The following is a 17,822-nucleotide window of genomic DNA, read 5'->3' as shown; positions in this document are numbered from 1 at the left end:
GTTTTGTGGGACACCCATACATATACATGTAATTAAAAGTGATCTTACTCCTATTAATTCGCCCTATGTTGTCAATTTAAAAAATCCTTTCCCTTTTCTAGTTTATGTCTAATGGTCCTTTGCCTGCATGTATATGTGTGTGCACCATATTTGTGTCTGGTTCCTGAGGAGTTCCAGAGAGGATCTAGGATCCCTTGGAACTAGAGCTACAGATAGCTGGGAGCTACCATGTGGGTACTCGGAATTGAACTCACGTCCCCCACAAGACCAGCCAGTGCTCCTAATCATTGGTACATCTTTCTAGCTCTTATCTATTTAGTTTATGGCCTAGTCAAACAGCCCAGAACAATATAGGGAAGTCATATTTCCTTCCCCATATATATATGGATATATACATTCCATAATTATAGATGTATGTATCTCTCCATATTTACATATATGGTATACTTGTTTTCCCAGCTAGATTCAGGACGTGAAGTGTACTCAGTGGTAATTAGCTAAACAGCAACAGTCCAGTCTCTGAGGGCAGGGAGACGGGGAAGCCTCTCTGCTGCTTTCTTACCTCATCACACTTTGTCCTCTCGTTTTCCAGCTGTTTGAGCAGAGCCTCTTGTTGCTGGGAACCGGTGGCTTCCCGTTGGTTCTCCTGATCCTGCAACGCTCTCACTTGTCTCTGGAGCTCATTTATGTCCTGGTCTAGGAGGACCCTGAGGGCGGGCAATCAATGCACAGCAGGTCACTCTGTGTACTGCCACGCTCTGCAAATGGCTCTAAAACTTCTGGGCCAGCAAAGGGGCAGTGAGGTGCGGTGGTATGTCTGCAAGCTAAGGGGAGCCATGGTGGGAACTTCCAACATAACAGAAGCTTTTCCTTAATTCTCCTTCTTGCCATCAAGACAAACCCATGAGGAAGAAATGATTTTCCTTATGGCTGAGACAAGGAAAGCATGGCACCAGAACAGCTCGGGCAAGGCTGAGGTGAGGCTCTCCTCCTGAGTCCACGAGCCTTCTTCCCCAGTACACTTTGGCCCCGCAAGCTCCTAGCTCCAAACACCCACGGCAGCCCTGCTACAGCTGACCCGGGGACCGAACGCCTTGATGGGAGGATTCACGTTTCCAGTGAGCACCTTCAGTGCCTGTTCTTTCAAATTACAGCTCCTGGAAAGACTCTCTGAGGATTCAGACTGGGATTCTTCATTCGGGAGATTCATTTTGAAGAATATGAGGATGGCAATGATGAAATGGGGCACTGATTGGCAACATCTCACCTGCATGCCAGGACAGTGGAATCCTAACCCTGTCAAGACAGCTTTGCTTTCTCGAGTTTTAAGCAAGCAGTAGGTTTCTGGATAGGTTACTCTGAGACCCTGGCTCACAGCTCTGCTGGCTCACGGCTCTGTACCTCTTGCTTCTCCGTTCTTTGGGTTTAAGTGCAGGCACACTAAGGATTATTGGAGCTTAATTCTACCAGTCACTCCTAACCCTACACCAGCTTCCTCACCACCATTTCTGCTTTATCCAAATCACTCTGTCATTTCTGAGAATCCCTGCTACCATCATCTCTTTCTTCTTTATGATTCCGTTAGATATTAGCAACCTTAGGAGACACTTGGGCTGGACCTGTTCTTTATAATCAGTAGCCGAGAAACCCTAGAATGGGAACAGTAGGATGTTAAGTACTGGCCAGGGGAATAGACCTGACTCTGGTCTCTGCCTCTATAAGGAGATGACATCCTGAATTACTTTGATATAACTTTAGATAGTTAATTATAACTATCTAACTATAGTTAATAATAACTATCTATACTGACCTCAGGAGCCCTAAACCTTACAATATTACTGCATGGCGGGAGGCATTCTGGTAAAGAACAAGGACATACCATGGCCTTCTCCCTGGAAGGCCAATCTAGACAGGCCTGTCAGTCACTTGGATGGGAAAACTACTTGTTCTAGAGAGGTCAGCAACAGTACAAATGCTGTCTACAATGCAACTGATGCACTGGTCCTTTTGCCCATGCCGTCTCCTCTCTTCTCCAGTAAGCTGGGTGTCTTCTACATTCCACTCTGCAAGCCTCATCTGAATTCTTCTGGCAGACATTTCACAAGAGCTGGGGAGCTGAGGGCAGACAGAGTGAGAGCCGCTGACAGCTCCATTCTTAGTTTTGGTTCAAGGGACTGCATAAGAGCTAAGCCCTGGAACTGAGGGGATATTAAGGTGCTAGAACTGAGAAGGTCTTGGATTATCTAGAGTATAGCCTGGGAGTTGAAACGGAAATTGAAAACTAGGAGGTGTGAATGAAAAAAAGCAACTCAGGGATTTGCTAGATACTAGATAAAAACAGATACTTCACAAAATACAGTTTCAGCACTGACGGGCAAAATTCTCACTCGCATGCCAGGTCCCGGGGTTGAGAAGGTCCAACAAGAGCCTCTGTTTTCTCCACAGCCTGAGTCTCTTCACCGGTCCATCGTTTATACAGTGGATCCTGGAACTTCCCCCATCATTTTTTTCTGGTGTTGATAGATGAACCCAGGGTCTCGTGCCTGCTAGACAACTGTTCCACCACTGAGCTACAATCCAAGCTCCACATTCCCTTTCATAAACCCCTTCAGTGGCGCAGGCCAGGTGGGGGCGGCCACAGCAGCAGCAGCACCTTTAATCCCAGCACTAGAGGCAGGTGGATCTTTGCGAATTCAGGCCAGCCTGGTCTACAGAGTGGGTTCAAGGCCAGCCTGGTCTACAGAGTGAGTTCCAAGACAGCCAGGGCTACAAAGAGAAATCAAAAAACAAGCAGAGAAGAAGGAGAAAGAGAAGGAGGAAGGAAGGATGGAAAGAAAGAAAGGAAGAAAGAAAGAAGGAAGGAAGGAAGGAAGGAAGGAAGGAAAGAAAGAAAGAAAGAAAGAAAGAAAGAAAGAAAGAAAGAAAGAAAGAAAGAAAGAAAGGAAAAGAAAAAATCCTTCAGTGGCTCCAGTAATGCCCAGACTGCTCACTATGGTCTGGCACCTCTGCATGAACCTGGGTGCCTGGCCTTCTGGACCCGTTTTTTTTTTTCACCACTGCCCAACCCCAAACATTCTCTTCCATCGAGGGAACTTTTTCATCTCCCAGTCAAGTTTTCCCAGGAATTACTCCCGCCCCCACACACCAATTGCTTCACTCTCGGCCTAGACAGCTGTGGCTGAGGAAGGCCCCCTTAAGCCCTCAGCTCCACAAATGGTCCCGCCAGGTGCTTCCACAGCCTTCTGAGCCTCCTTTTGCGTGGTGTGTGTGGAGGTTGGAGGACTCTCCTTTCACATTTAAGTGGGTTTGAGGGATTAAACTCAAGTAGTCAGGCTTACATGGTGAGTGTGAACCCACAGCCACCTCCTGGCCCCTCAAACTCCCTTTAAAAAAAACCAACAAAACAACAACAACAAAAAACAAATGAAACAACTTTGGGCAGTGCTAGGGTTGAATTCAGGGCCCTGTGCAAGACTGGTAGGCACTCTACTAGTGAGATACACACTCAGCCCTCACGATAGTACCACTTAAAACAGAAACAAAACCCACAGCACTTGAAGCTCAGCACGACGGTGCACATCTGTCGCCCCAGCTACTCAGGACGCCGAGGCAGGGGTTCACTTGAACTCGGGAGTTCCAGGCAAAGCCCGGGCAACATGGCAAAATTCTGTTTCAGACAATCAGTCAACATAAAGTATATTTCCATGTGTCTAGCCCGAGGTTTTCAGACAACTGGAGCCAATTAAATATAGACAGTGTGTGTGTGTGTGTGTTTCCCACGGACTCACAGGGCCAGAGGCTCAAGAGCCTCACAACAGCCCCGTGCTTCAGAGCTGCTCAGTCCAAGATGCTGGAGCCTCAGAATACAAAGAAGCCAGAGCAGCAACAGCCCCGGTTCTAGGCCGAGGGTCCTAAGCACCACAGAGAGCTGCTGGTACAGTGCCACACCCAAAGGCCGAGGAAGCCGGAGTCTGATACCTTTGGCAACAGCAGTGGAAACCATGTTTTTGAGCAAGGGCCAAGCCCTTGGCAGAGTGAACTTCTCTCTCTCTCTCACCTTTCCACCCCATCTAGGCCCCAGCCTTTCGGAGTGGCTCTTTCACACTCAGTATACCGACCCACAAGCCAGCTGTGTCCAGAAACCCTCACAGACACCCGGATGCGTGCTTTGCCAATGTTGTAGGCATCTCTAATGCCTGTCAGGTTGAATGAAATGAAAATAGAATTTACAGACTTTGTGGACTGCAGCAAAGAAACTGGTAACCAGGAAACATGTATGTTATAAAGGAAGGAGAATCTAAAATCAATATTCAAAGCTCCCACCATAAGAAGCCAGAGAAAGACAAACATTATAAACCAAGGACAAACAGGAAAAAAAAAAAAAAAAAAGAATAAAAAAATGAGAATCCCAGCCAGGTGTGGTGGTGTATGTCTGCAATTCTAACACTCTCGAAGCTGAGGCAGGAGAATTGCTGTGAGTTGGGACAAGCTTGGGCTATCTAGTGACTTCCAGGATACCCTGGACTACAAAGTGAGATTCTGTTGTCTCAAACTAGGACTTGGAAGGCAGCAGCATAAGGTTCAGGAGTTCAAGGCCAGCTATATAGAGGCCACCCTTGGGCACATGAGATCTGGTCAAGAGGTGTGGGGTACAGAGAATAGATAGATAAATGGAATCAGAAAAAAAAATAGAAAAAATGAAATAAACTCAAAAGGCAGTTCTTGGAGAAGATCAACACAACTGACAAATCTCTATCCAGGCAGGCGAACCAAGATGTAAAGACTACAGACATTGCTAACGCCAGAAACGAAACGGGGCAACTCTGTTGACTCCACGGGTGTTAAAGGGCAACAAAGGCTGTTACTGCATTGTTCCTGCATCGTGACCAACTCTATGCCCACAGAGCTGATTAAGTCTGATGATTAATGACTGGATTCTTGAAAGCTGTTAAGTGATGGATAAGGGAAATCAGAAAACACGGACACGGCGATGTCCACTATAGAGACTGAAGTCTGCCTAGAGGGGAGGCTGGCACAGGAACAGCTCTTGACCCCACAAGTTTGAGACCAGCCTGGGCCATTCAGCAAGACTTCTGCCTCAGAAAAGAAGAGTGAGGGCCTGGAAGATGGCTGTGTTGGTAAAGTGCCGGGAACCAAATCCTAGTCCTCTGCAAGGACAGCAAGTGCTCTCAGCAACTCAGCCGCCTCTCCCCCTCAGCCAGCCCTTCCATATCATGCTTTAAAATGGGGCTTTTCTCAGTTCAGCCATCTGGCCTTGTGGCAAGCTTGCTGGCACCTCCTGGGTGTGCAGCTGACACTGCTATCTGCCCCTTGACCTGCGAGCGTGTATCATCTATCAGTGTTGTGTCAGCTCAGGGTACGCTTATCTTTGGGGTGTCCCACTGCTTTCTCGTGAGCTACCAGCTGGGACCTAGCTGCACTATGGCAGGCTAGCCCACCATCTCGCAAGACATGGCAGGTGAGGCAAGCGTTTTCTCACTCATTGAGGGTATTCAGTCTTCATGCATACAAAAATCCAGCCAGTCACCTACTCAAACATTCATTCATTCAACAATTATTTACTCAGTAGTACTTTGTGACAGGTTCTAGCACTGGACTTCTAACTACAGCTGGAAGTAAGATTCTGAGCTACAAAGTGTGTGAACATCTCCATGTGTTTTGAGTGGATAATCTATTTTTTCTCAAAATACATATAACGCATTCTGAACATCTTACAAATGAGACGCAACTGTCACCGAGGTCCAGGTCATCAAAAAGAATGCTTTACGTCAGAATCGTAATTATTTTAAGGGGAAGAAATCCGCGGTTCATCCTTACTAGCAGTTTGTTGATGCTAAAGGTGCCTACAAATGATCAGAACCACCTGAGGGACACTGGCCAATGAATAGAAGAAGACACAGCTTCAGTGAAGCCTGAATTTGCGCAGCTCACATCAGGGAGGTGGGCAAGCAATGCGTCACATTTCATGGGTGAATCAGGTTACGGCAATTTGCCAGCACTCCAGGTAAACCTCTGCCCTAGCAGCTCCACACCCTGGCGGCCCTTACCTCCTCTGCTGCTCGTCCTGACATTGCTGCTGCAGCCTGGCCTCGTTGCTCTTGGCTTCCCTGATCTCGTCCTCTAGCTGCTGCTTCCGCAGAATACAGACATCTGAAAGGCAGACTTGTCGCGAGTGGTCTAGCCTCTGCTGCAGGTCCAAGATCTCGGGTGAAAAAGTAAGAGGTTAAGGAGGCTGTGGCCCCTTTTCAACAACGAACTCCACATGAAACTGAACTACAGCAAGTACCTACGGTAGGAGACAGGGAGGGCTGTGTTATAAAGACATCTCCGTGCTTCACGCTGTGGAGAGGAACGTAAAAACAACACGCTCGTTGTTGGCAGCTTAGCACACAGATGCCGCTAATGGCTCGTGTGTTCTCAGTTAACCACCCCTACCGCCAGTCCAGGTGCCCTGGAGGGGGACGAAGTTGATGGTGGCAGAGACTAGCCTGACTCAGCGTTTCAAGTACCAGAGCAAAACCACCCAGAGAATGAGGGAGGAAGCAAGGATGATAATGAGGGGCGTGGACATCCTGGGTCCCGGGATTGTGGCTGAGCGCCAAGCAGAGAGGCCAGCCTCTTGCCCGAGCTTTGCCTCTCCTCCCTATGCAACCTGCTGGCTAGAGGTGAGACAGGAGATGGTTTCTCAGGTGTTAATCCACCGTCTTCTCAGATCGGCAGATCTCCGAACAAAGAAAAGGTTTTCTCTTTTGTTTTGTTTCTTTGTTTTTGTTTTTCAGTCTCCCTGCATAGCCTTGGCTGGCCCAGCATGTCACCGTGTAGACCCAGCTGCCTTCAAATTCACAGGCATCCACCTGCCTCCACCTCTCAAGTCCTGGGACTGAAGGCGTGCACCTGGTCTAAAGTGCAGTTTTAAGATTCAGTTTCTCTCTCGTTTACGGGCTTCTGCAAGTGACATTGATGAGCTCCAGATGTCCGGGTCACACCCTTTGCTCGCTGCCGCAGTTACAGGCTAGCACATACACATACAGCAGCTCATCTGCCGGCTCCTGTGGCAGTGTCGGTGCTTGTCTCTACTTTATGCTATCTGGAACGATGTCCCTCTGAAGAAGAGTGCACCCTCATCTCCAGACACAGATATGCTGCTTAGTAGTTTCAAGGCAGTAAGACCGACAGCAATAGGGGGAGACATATATACACATGTACACACACACACACACACACACACACACACACAACTGTTATATACTATTGATACCTGGTGCTAAGCAACCCAAAACACAGGGGGAATATTTGAAAATAGCTGATTTCACAGCAAAAATCTTTCTTAAAATTACAAAATAGGGCCAGGCCTTAGTGGTGCGCACCTTTAATCCCAGCACTCAGGAGGCAGACGTAAGCAGATCTTGGAGTTTGAGGCCAGCCTGGTCTACAGACTGAGTTCCAGGGCAGCTAGGGCTAAACAGAGAAACCCTGTCTTGAAAAACCAAAAACCAAAACAAAATTACACAATTGGGTTGGAGAAATGGCTCAGTGGTTCGGAGCACTTGGCCGCTCTTGGGAACAGCCTGGGTTCAGTTCCCAGCACCCACATGATCGCTCCCAACCATCTGTAACTCCAGTTCCAGGGGACCTGATGCCCTCTACCGATCTTCTCAGGTACCAGGCAAGCATGTGGTGCACATGGGTACATATATGCAGGCAATATGTATACATATATGTACAAAATAATATACATATATGATAAAACAAGTAACTACTTTTCAAACATTACAAAGTCACGCAACTAGCCTTTTCAAATGAGAAAAAAAAAGCTCTTCAAAATTAAAAAGTATGAATGTTCTCTGGCTTTAGTTCTAAGTTCATGTTACAGCTTTAATTAAACATACATTTGCATGTAGATAGACTTCTGTGTGTACATGTTTATGTATGCATGTGCGCTTGTATGCACAGGTGTGTGGAAGCCACGAGTTGATAAGGGCTGTCCTCCTCTGTGGGGCAAGAGCAGGAGTGAGGTCCAGCCAAGTCCAACCCAGAAATCTCATCTCGAGAAGTAGGAGTGAGAGCACCGCCTCCCCTCCCCCCAGGCCTGCATACCCCGGTGCACGTGGTCCTGTGCCCCCACTTTTGCCCCCACTGGAGGAGGTAAAGAAGCGAGGTTGAACGTCTCCTCTCCTTACAAGGTCGTGTCCAGCCAGCAAGCCCCTGGAATTCCTCTTCAAGCAAATAAGGCATTCCCAGCACCTTGGCCATGGCCAATGACACACCCTCACCCTGAAAGCCTCCACCCACTCCCCAAAGGTTTAAATATTAAATGGCCTCTGTTCTCTCCAACTGCTTAAGGAAGCCTGATGTTCTGAGAGTCTGTCCTGGCTGCGTTCACCTGCCCGTCACCCACGGCCAGCCACCTGCCTTCTCCATCACCCCGCCCGGCCCTTCTCTCTCTCTCGGGCCACTAGTCATGATCATGCCTTTAAGGGAGAGGAGTGGAGTGGGAATGGAACTCCTCTGTCTCCCAACACCCACACCGTATTTTTTTTTTTAAGACAGGGTCTCTTGCTGGCCTGGAGCTCACTATTTCAGCTAGGCTGGTTGACCAGCCAGCTCCAGGGAACCTCATGGGTCTGCTTCTCCAACGCTGGGATTACGGGCATGCAGTGTGGGTTCTGGGGAGCTGAACTCAGGCCCTCATGCCTGTGTGGCAAGCCCGTTACTGATGAGGCATCTTCCCAGTCCCAGAAACTTACCATTTCAAACTCCAGGCAGCTTTCAAAAATACACAGGATTTATTAGAATGGTAGGGGGAGACGAAAAAGTAGTAATAAAAATAGGAAAACACGGAGAGGATCAAGGAAAAAAGATGAGCCTGCGCTCAGGTTTGCGCACACCTGTTTCTCAACATCCGCAGGGAGCGGGGCTCCAGCTGTGTACATTGCTTCCGGAGCATGAAGATAATTACCTTCTCCTGCGCATCCGCCACTTTCGATTGCTCCCGAGCCAGCTTTTCCTGCAGGCTCTGCTGCGACTTGATGCTCTGTGCCTGCCTCAGCCCTTCCAGCTCCAGCTCCTTGACTTTCTGCTGACAGTGTTTCCACTCCGCCGTGAGCGACGAGTGCATCCTGGCGTTGTCCAGCAACTTCTCTTGGGCCTGCTTGAGTTCCATTTTGATCTACAGATGGGGCATCAAAAAACAAAAAACAAAAAACAAAAAAACCCACAAAAACCAAAAAACTATAAAAGCAGGGCTGGGATGCAATCAAACGGTAGAAAGCGCGCCTGGCATTTCTCAGGCACTGGGTGCAAGACCCAGAGCGCGCATGCGCACACACAAGCTTGCTGACCTGAGTTGAATCCCCTGCATTCTACATGGTAGAGGGAGAGAACGGACTCCCAAAAGTTGTCCTCTGACCTGTGTGCGTGCGTGCGCGCGCCATGGCACGTGTGTGCCACACTCACACACATACACCACACATACAATAATATTATTGTGAGCAACAAAATGCTAAACTTCGAGGAGTTACCGCTACACGTATGTACTAGATTAGGAGGTAGGCTGTGAAGTGTGACAGTTCCGAGAACCGGCAAGGGGGTAAATGATGCTGACAGTGCAGACAGAAGCAGGCCAGATGAGTGTGTGAGTGACTCATGAGTCGTCCCTGTGGCTGAACGACCCACTCTTCTCTCTTCCCAGAGTTGCACTTACAGACATTAGAGCACGTATACACATGGACGTGCATGTTGGTGTCCTTAAAAAAAAAAGGACAAGCCAGCAGCTCCTGCTGTTTATCCTGTTCAGGAAAGAGGGCTTCATCTGTGAACTGCACACATCTGAGATAATGGCTTTTCATTAGTTCCTGAACGCCAGAGAGATGTTGTCTCCAAAGACATTAACAGACAGTTAAGAGTTAAACCACATGGAGAAAATAAAATGTATGAGGAAATTAACCCAAGAGCCAAATGCCTCCTGGTCATTGATGGGTCAAAGGTCAATGGGAAACAAATTACTATTAATGAGCCTTGTCTTTACTAAAACGCCAAGAAGAAATTATGGATTGAGCATTGTAAACTTCCCCTTTCCCAGTGGACACTCACTCTTTCCTCCCTTTAAACCAGTGCAAATGTCTCAGCTCTCCTCATGTTCTCATCGGGTACTGACACAGGGTTGACACCCTTGGAGGGCTGCTGGCGCTTTTGCAACGTAATTGACAAGGACAAATCTGTTCATGCTTCCTTTCTTCCCAAAAGGAACTCTGGCCTATCAGAAAGCCTGGAGTTTTCACTTCCAAGTACAACTTTGCAGCAAAGAAAACTCAGCAAGTTGAACTGGCGAGCAGGGCGCTGGATTGGAGGAAATCAAGCAAGCAAGGGGTGGGGTATTGGGTTGGCTCAGAACCAGGAAACCCAAGCCTCTCATTCCTAATGAAGAGGGCACCTTCCTTTCCCAGCCCACTGCCCACTGACTCCCCAGGCCAGGAAAGCTGAAGGAGTCAGCGAAGGAGGCCACAGGACCGTTTGGTTGGAGTAAAACTGTTAAGCCAATGACCTCTGCCTCCAGGGTGGCTTCTGCTGTCCAAAGAGGATCCAGGACAGTGTCTCAGTGCTCCTGTGGCACAGAGTGGGTGTGAGAGAGTGACTGGGACTGTGGGAGGGAAAGAGTTTCCAGGCTGCCAGTGTGCAGGCTTGGTTCAATGTTGTTCTAGTTGGTGTCCACAGACATTCATTTTGTAAGGTGTTAAACTGCATAGCAGAATTTTATGCACCTTCTTTGTAGTATAATTTGCAACAAAATGGTTCAAATGTAGTGCAGTGGAGTATTCTGGGATGTTAATTGCTCTATTATGCCTAACAGTAGAGACACAGAGTTTGATTGTCTGAGTGGATTCTAGGAAATCAGTCATGGGTTGCTTAAGAGCACATACTGCTTTTGTTGCACATTCCCAGGACCCACAGCAGAGGCTCACAACCACCTGTAACTCCTACTCCAGCCTATCCAAGGACGCTGTGAGCACCTGCTCTCATATACACACACATACATCCATGCACACACATGAACACATGTCCATACATATAACACACACACACACAGCTAAGGCCCCCAAAATGACTCCAAGCTGGGGCAAGGTTGCAATATGGAAAAGTCAAATCTTCCCATGTTTCAATTCAGATTCTACAGTCTGTTAACTTTGCAACCCTGTGGCCCTAACAACTGTGCAGAGGTTTAGGATTGAAACTGTTTATGGTACTGCTATACCCCTGGCTCCAAGAGACAGACTACAAACAGTAGGAAGTGTCTTCTCTCCTTATGAAGCTGTCATTTATCCATTTCTGAAAGCCTGCCTACCGAACACATATTCATAAGGGGTCAGTTAGGATCTGTGTCGTTGGGGTCATTGTATCCTAAGAAAGACACAGTATTGCTCGAGTATGTCCAGTTTAGTTAAGCTGGACGTGGATACATGCCTGTGATCTCAGTACGTGACAGGTGGACACAGGAAAAAGATCAGGGTCCTTGGCTTTGGAGTGATTTCAAGTCCAGCCTGTTCTACAAGAGACTGTCTCGAAAGCAAACAGACCGATCTAAGGGGCTTCCATTTGCCAGGCCAGGTTTCTGCCACCCCCACTTTGGCAGTGCTGGGGATTAAACCCAAGGCCTTGTGCATTCTAGACAAGCACTCTACCAACTGAGCTACGTCTCCAGGCCCTGAATATTGAAGTCTAGAGCCTTCAATATATATGTTTAGAGCCTCTAATATATGTTAGAAAACCAAGTCTGTGATGTATATTTCTGGAACTGAACTGGAACTGGAAGGAACATTATTTATATGGTGCCTTGTTCTGAATGTTGATGTGTTTCAAAAACAACTGTGAATCTGTGACACCCCTCCCCCCCCAACACACAAATAGAGAAGTAGACCTGGCTCTATACAACTAATGCAGGGAGACCAGCCACTGAAGTAAAATTAAATGCTAAAAAATTTGAGATAAGGATTTCAACAGACCGTGTCACTACGCTGTTTTTGTTTTTTTTCTGCTTGGGGACTGATAGCACACACACCAGGCTAGCAGCAGAGAAAGTGGAAGAGGGGAGTTAACAGACAGCTGGCCCCGTCCTACCCACCCGTCCTGGATCTGAACCTGAGCGGCAATTACCGAGAACCGTGCTTTAGCGATCCCCAGCTGTGGCCGAGGGCCGGCAGGAAGGGCTGTGGCTGGGAAAGTTACCTTGATGTTCTCCTCCTGGAGCAAGCTGTTATGCTGTTTGAAGTCCAGGCTCCTGCCCCTCTCGTACCGCAGCTCCTTCTCGGCAGAGCTGCACAGGATCTGGAGGCGGTGCAGGTTCTGGCGCAGCTGCTGTACCTCGCCGTGATGCTGCTGGGTTGCCTTCTCTCCGGATGTTAGGTACTGAGGCAAACATTTTAAGGGAGAGGTGCATTCAAGCAGGCAGCACAGGCGTGGGGACCTGAGTGCTCATGCACAAAGGCTTTGGGAATTAGCGCATTCGCTGAGAACAAACGATGCGTCTACACCTATGGCTGCTCGGCGATGCTCCCATTATTCAAAAGGTTCTACGCTCGAGTGAGAAGGCCAGCACTTTATGGGACCAAAAGCAGCTGTTCGTGGACAATTAACCTTCTTAATTTCTCATGACAACGAAAGGCAAACAGAACAGGAGATCTTTGAGTCTCAGAACTACAAAACCCCTTAATAACTAAAACAGACAGGAACCCACACTGTTTTATAGTTTTAACAAACAATTAGTTTAAAATTATTTTGTTTTATGTTTATGGATATTTGCCTGCACATGTGGCTGCGTGCTGCTTGCGTGCCTGGAGCCTGTGCAGGCCAGAGGAGTGTCAGAGCCCCTGGGACTGGAGTGACAGACAGTTGTGAGCTGCCACGTGGGTGCTGGGGTCACACCTGGGTCCTCAGGAAGAACAGCCAATGGTCTTAATCGCTGAGCCACCTCTTCAGCCCCACAGTTAACACTTTAAGTATGCTCAGAGGAGGGCCCTGGGAAGCCAGCTCACAATTCTTCCTTGGACAGTCAGAGGGAGAACTGTTCGCTTTCTGTGGGTTGTTAGTAAAGGGAAGCAATTGTCGAACCAGCCGAGGAGCAAGTTCCAGGTTGGTGGTTCTCAACCTTCCTAATTCTTTGACCCTTTAATGTACACATGCACAGAGAGAGAGAGAGAGAGAGAGAGAGACAGACAGACAGACAGACACACACACACACACACACACACACACAGAGAAAGGTCATCACTGTCCAGAACATGACAGAAAAAGCACATGTCCAAACTGCTCTCGCTTCCCTGCCATGGCCAAGAGATTAAATCATGAGGCTGGAGAGATGGCTCAATGGGTTAAGAGGACCTGGGTTCAACTCCTAATCCCCACTTTCCAATCCCAGGGGATCTGACCCCCTCTCCTGGCCTCTTCAGGCACTGTGTGTGATTGGTATACATACATGCAGAGAAACATGACATGTAGGAAAAAAAATGAAATTGTGTCTAACAGCTGATTTGGGAAACAGAAAGTTCAAGTACAAATAATTGACATCCCCCACGAGTTTTTCATCTATCCTTTTCTTTCCTTTATGACAGAGAAAGAATGGCTTCCTTTCAATAAATCTTACATGTATGACTATGTTCCAATAAAAAATGAAGGAGGAACCTTCCTTTTAACATTTACAGTGTTTGAAAATGGATCCAAGATTTTATTATAAACCCAGAATTATAAAGAGTCTCAGAAGAAACATGAGGACATGAGAGCCTTCTCATGCTAAGTTAGATGAGACCATGAGACAAACATTAAAAATTCTAAATGGAAAATAATAAAAGCCAGGCGTGGTGCTGCGCACCTTTGATCCCAGCGCTCGGGAGGCGGAGGCAGGCAGATCTCTGCGAGTTGGAGGGCAGCCTGGTCTACAGAGCAAGATCCAGGGCAGCCAAGGCTACACAGAGAAACCCTGTCTCGAAAACAAAACAAACAAAAATTGTAAATGGAGGTGGGTGTGGTTTTGTACGAGTTTACTCCCAGCACTGGGAGGCAGAGGCAGGCAGATCTCTGAGTTCATGGCCATTCAGAGTGAGTTCCGGGACAGACAGGGCTGTGTGGAGAAACTCTGTCTCCAAACAAGCAAACAAACAATGGTAAATGGAGGTGGTGTCTGGGGGAGACAGCGGGGTTAAAGCACTTTTGCTATGTAAGCAAGATAATGACTAGAGGTCAGGTCCTGAAACTCACGTAAGTGGATAGTGCCAGGGAAACGAAGAGGCAGTTCGTTAAGGGGCTATAATATTTGGCATCAAATATCTAGTAAGAGATATACAGAATATATGATGAATTTTTACAACTCAGTGAGGCAATACAAATGTAATCCAACCAAAACTAAGGAAAGGAGCTGACTAGACATTTCGCTGATGACAATGAGACTGATGAAAACATTTTAAAAATACACCATGTCATCACGCATTAGGAAGATAAAAAAATCGAAGCCACAATTAAAATACTATAGGCACCAAAATGACTATATTTTAAAAAGCAAGACAGTAATAGCTTTGGCAAAGATGGAGAGGAGGCCCTGAGACAGTGTATGTTATTTGTATGGCTCAGTAATTTTATTCGTGGATGTTAACGTAGCAGAAGTAGAAATGTGTGAGGGCTTGGGATGGTGGTGTAGGCATGAAATCCTGGCACTGGGGAGACGAGGTAGAAGGCTCTGGAGTTGGGTACCAGCCAGCTTGGGCTTCATAGAGACCCTGACTCAAAATAACAGCAGACAAAACAACAATAAGCAAAACGCAAACCCTAAACAAAGCATGGAATGAAAATTTTCATAGCATCTCTATTCATCATAGTCAAACAGTCAACAACTGATGTAAAATGGGGCGTGACCATAAAAAAAAAATCAGCCTGAAAAAGAATGATGAATCACTGATACAGACCATTTTGAATAAACTCTGAAAACATATAATGTGGAACATGTCAGTCAAAAAGGGTCATCTAGTATGTGATTCTATATATATCAGGGAGACCCAGAGTAGACATACGCACAGTGACAGAGAGCAGATCAGTGGTGTCCGGGGCGGGGGGGGGGGGGGGGCAATAAGGGAAACTGGTAGTGATGTAAGTGGGAGTGGCCTAGCTTTCACTGACATCTTGGCCTAGCCCAGAGCCATCCAGAGAATTCCAGCTGACGGAGTACCCAGGTCAGACTGTGTCGTGTTACATTTTCTGACATCTCTGACTTTCAGGACTGGACTCTTGCAGCCGAGTTAATAACATGCCTGGAGGTAATTTCAGACTGTGTCCTCAGCCTCCTGAGTCCTACACACTCAGCTGAAGTTTAACCCGCCTTTAAGAGAGCAATATGCCCAACCTCACTATGCCTTGGGCTTCCCGTGCAGTAAGTTTTTACAATCTAAGCTAAATGCACAGGTTTATTTTAAGTTATAAACTCTTCCATACTTGTGTGTTTGCATGTGTGTGTGCGTAAACAGCTCTTTAAAAATGTATTTTCCATTCCTTCCCCATTCCATATTTTCTCTGCTACTCAATGAATATAGAGAAAAGCCCCCTTTTAGGCACAGGCACAGGAACAAACTGACAATAGTGACACACACAGGTAACAAAGATAGGCCACAGACCACAGGTAGAAGTAGGAAATTCCAATCAGAGCTCCCTCTTGGTCAAACTACTCCCAGAGGAAGATCTCTTTTCACACTGGGATATTGATTGTCTGATTGCTAATTGACACAGATCATGTGTCTTTGACATAGAATAATCAAGACCAAGCAATTGTCATGTCTCCAAATCCAACTAATACCAGAGCCATGGCGTAAGCCGTGTGTGTGTGTGTGTGTGTGTGTGTGTGTGTGTGTGTGAGCGAGCACGTGTGTGCATGCATTCGTGAGCCATATATCTCTCTGGGAAAGACATGAGAGAACAACCTTGGAAAACAAAGAGGGAGATCTCAGACCAAAAGTGGGTTGGCAGCCTTGCCCGGCTGGCAGCAGGGATATCAGCACATCCCACGGATTCAGCGCCGCCAACTTCCCAGACAAGGGGGGGGGGCAGTGCGTAAGCTGGCGTCTGTTTTACAGCTGCAGTGAAGTGGGCTTTAGGTCCCTGTCTTGCTTATAGAGGTGGCACAGCTCTCTAGAGCATCGTCAAACACTGAGCTTAGCTAGTCCACACACACACACACACACACACACACACACACACACACACACTCACACACGCAGTCATACGGAACTCCATGATGCAGGCAGCTGGTGACAGTTTACCATGGTCGCTATGGTTTGCTTGGGCAATGTAAGTAGGTCCTACACTCTCCACCCCGATACAGAACTACTCGGCTTGGGATAAGCTTCAGCACTCAGCGCCGTCACCCCACACTGCTAGGTCTTTATCTTGAGCTTTGAGGAACTTTAGCATTGACAGGTGGAAAGAGCAAGTCCGCTGGACCATGAACCACCCACACTGGACCCAAATCTGGCCATTAGCTCCATTGAACTTATCGATTGCTTCTAGTGTAATTCATCTTGGTTGAATGAGTAAGAACGTCAACATCCTTCAGCAACTCACTGCCATTAGGGAAAAAAGTCTTACTGAACTACACTAGAATTTGCTGACGCCCCAAGAGGCTGTGTGAGATGCCAAACTATCTTCCCCTCCACAAAGGGGCTACACTCCAAACTTCCTTAGAATTTTTGCATAGCTCGTAGTTTCAAACTTGCTCTGTGTCATTGTTGTGGGGGAGTTCTTGTTTTTGTTGCTTGAGAGTTTCATATATTCCCATAACGGGTTTTGATCAATCAGCCCCCATTCCCGGCCTCCCATTCTTCGCCCATCACCCCTCCACTTTTCCCTCCCAGTTTTGTGCTTTGGTACTAGTGTTGACTAACAAGCCCTTCAAACAAAGGAGAAAGATAAATTAAACTAACGAATTAGCCAGGAATTGCTTTTCAGACATAAAGTTACACGTAGGCAACATTTTATTATCTTAGCTGAGCACCGTGGCACATACTTGTAATCCCATCACTCAGGAGGGAGGCAGGAAGACTGAATTAGAGGCCAGCCTGGACTACATACTGAATTTCAGGTCGGCCTGGCTACAAAGCAACACCCTGACCCCCCCAAACCAAACAAACCACCCCCACCAAAACCCCAAACATCATCATTATCATCATCAACAACAACAACAAAGGCTTTGTAATCTTTGTGTTTCCCATTTCACATCTTCTCAAGGCTGCTGCTCTGGCCCAGTGTCCCAGAAAGGGAGGGATGGGGTCAGCATTTGATGTCAAGCTCCTGTTTGGGTTTCTGAGCCAAAACAAACAAACAAACAAACAAACAAAACCCATCTGACTCTCCTGTGAGTGAGAGAGAGAGACAGAGACAAAGAGAGAGAGAGAGAGAGAGAGAGAGAGAGAGAGAGAGAGAGAGAACTGACAAGGTCTCATTTTGCAGCATAGGCTGCCTTTGAACTCCTGTGTGGTCCTCTCTCTTCAGCCTCCTGTGACTCCAAACCGGCCATTCTCAATCTGTGGGCTGTGACCACAGGAAAACACATCTTACCAATGGTTTTAGGAATCGAGACACTGCTCAGTAGCAAAATTACTGTTATGAAGTAGCAAAGAAAATACATTTATGGCTGGGGGTTCCTAAGACCATCGGAAATATGTGTTTTTGATGGTTGCGAGCCATAGCTTGAGAACCGCTGGTCTGCAGTCATGAGCCTGGTTATATTTTCTTTGATTTCTATGGCTTCTTCAAATTTAAAATTTTATTTC

The 17,822-nt window shown here is 47.2% G+C and overlaps 1 protein-coding gene across 8 annotated transcripts in view; it reads right to left on the bottom strand.

Annotated features, from left to right (window-relative positions):
• Ccdc30 (coiled-coil domain containing 30) overlaps positions 1-17,822 on the bottom strand; it is an 81,319-nt gene that overhangs the window by 23,327 nt on the left and 40,170 nt on the right. For all 8 annotated transcript variants that reach the window (XM_060379696.1, XM_060379698.1, XM_021635033.2 and 5 more), the window contains 4 exons: positions 12,244-12,423; positions 8,981-9,190; positions 6,069-6,223; positions 563-707 (listed from right to left, as the gene is read on the bottom strand). In XM_060379696.1, the coding sequence (XP_060235679.1) occupies positions 563-707; positions 6,069-6,223; positions 8,981-9,190; positions 12,244-12,423 (690 nt within the window). The remainder of the gene's footprint in view (positions 1-562; positions 708-6,068; positions 6,224-8,980; positions 9,191-12,243; positions 12,424-17,822) is intronic.

This window comes from Meriones unguiculatus, chromosome 3, assembly GCF_030254825.1.
Source record: "Meriones unguiculatus strain TT.TT164.6M chromosome 3, Bangor_MerUng_6.1, whole genome shotgun sequence".
NCBI lineage: Eukaryota > Metazoa > Chordata > Mammalia > Rodentia > Muridae > Meriones > Meriones unguiculatus.
Note: the sequence above shows the minus strand (reverse complement) of the source record. Positions and strands in the feature narration are given on the sequence as shown.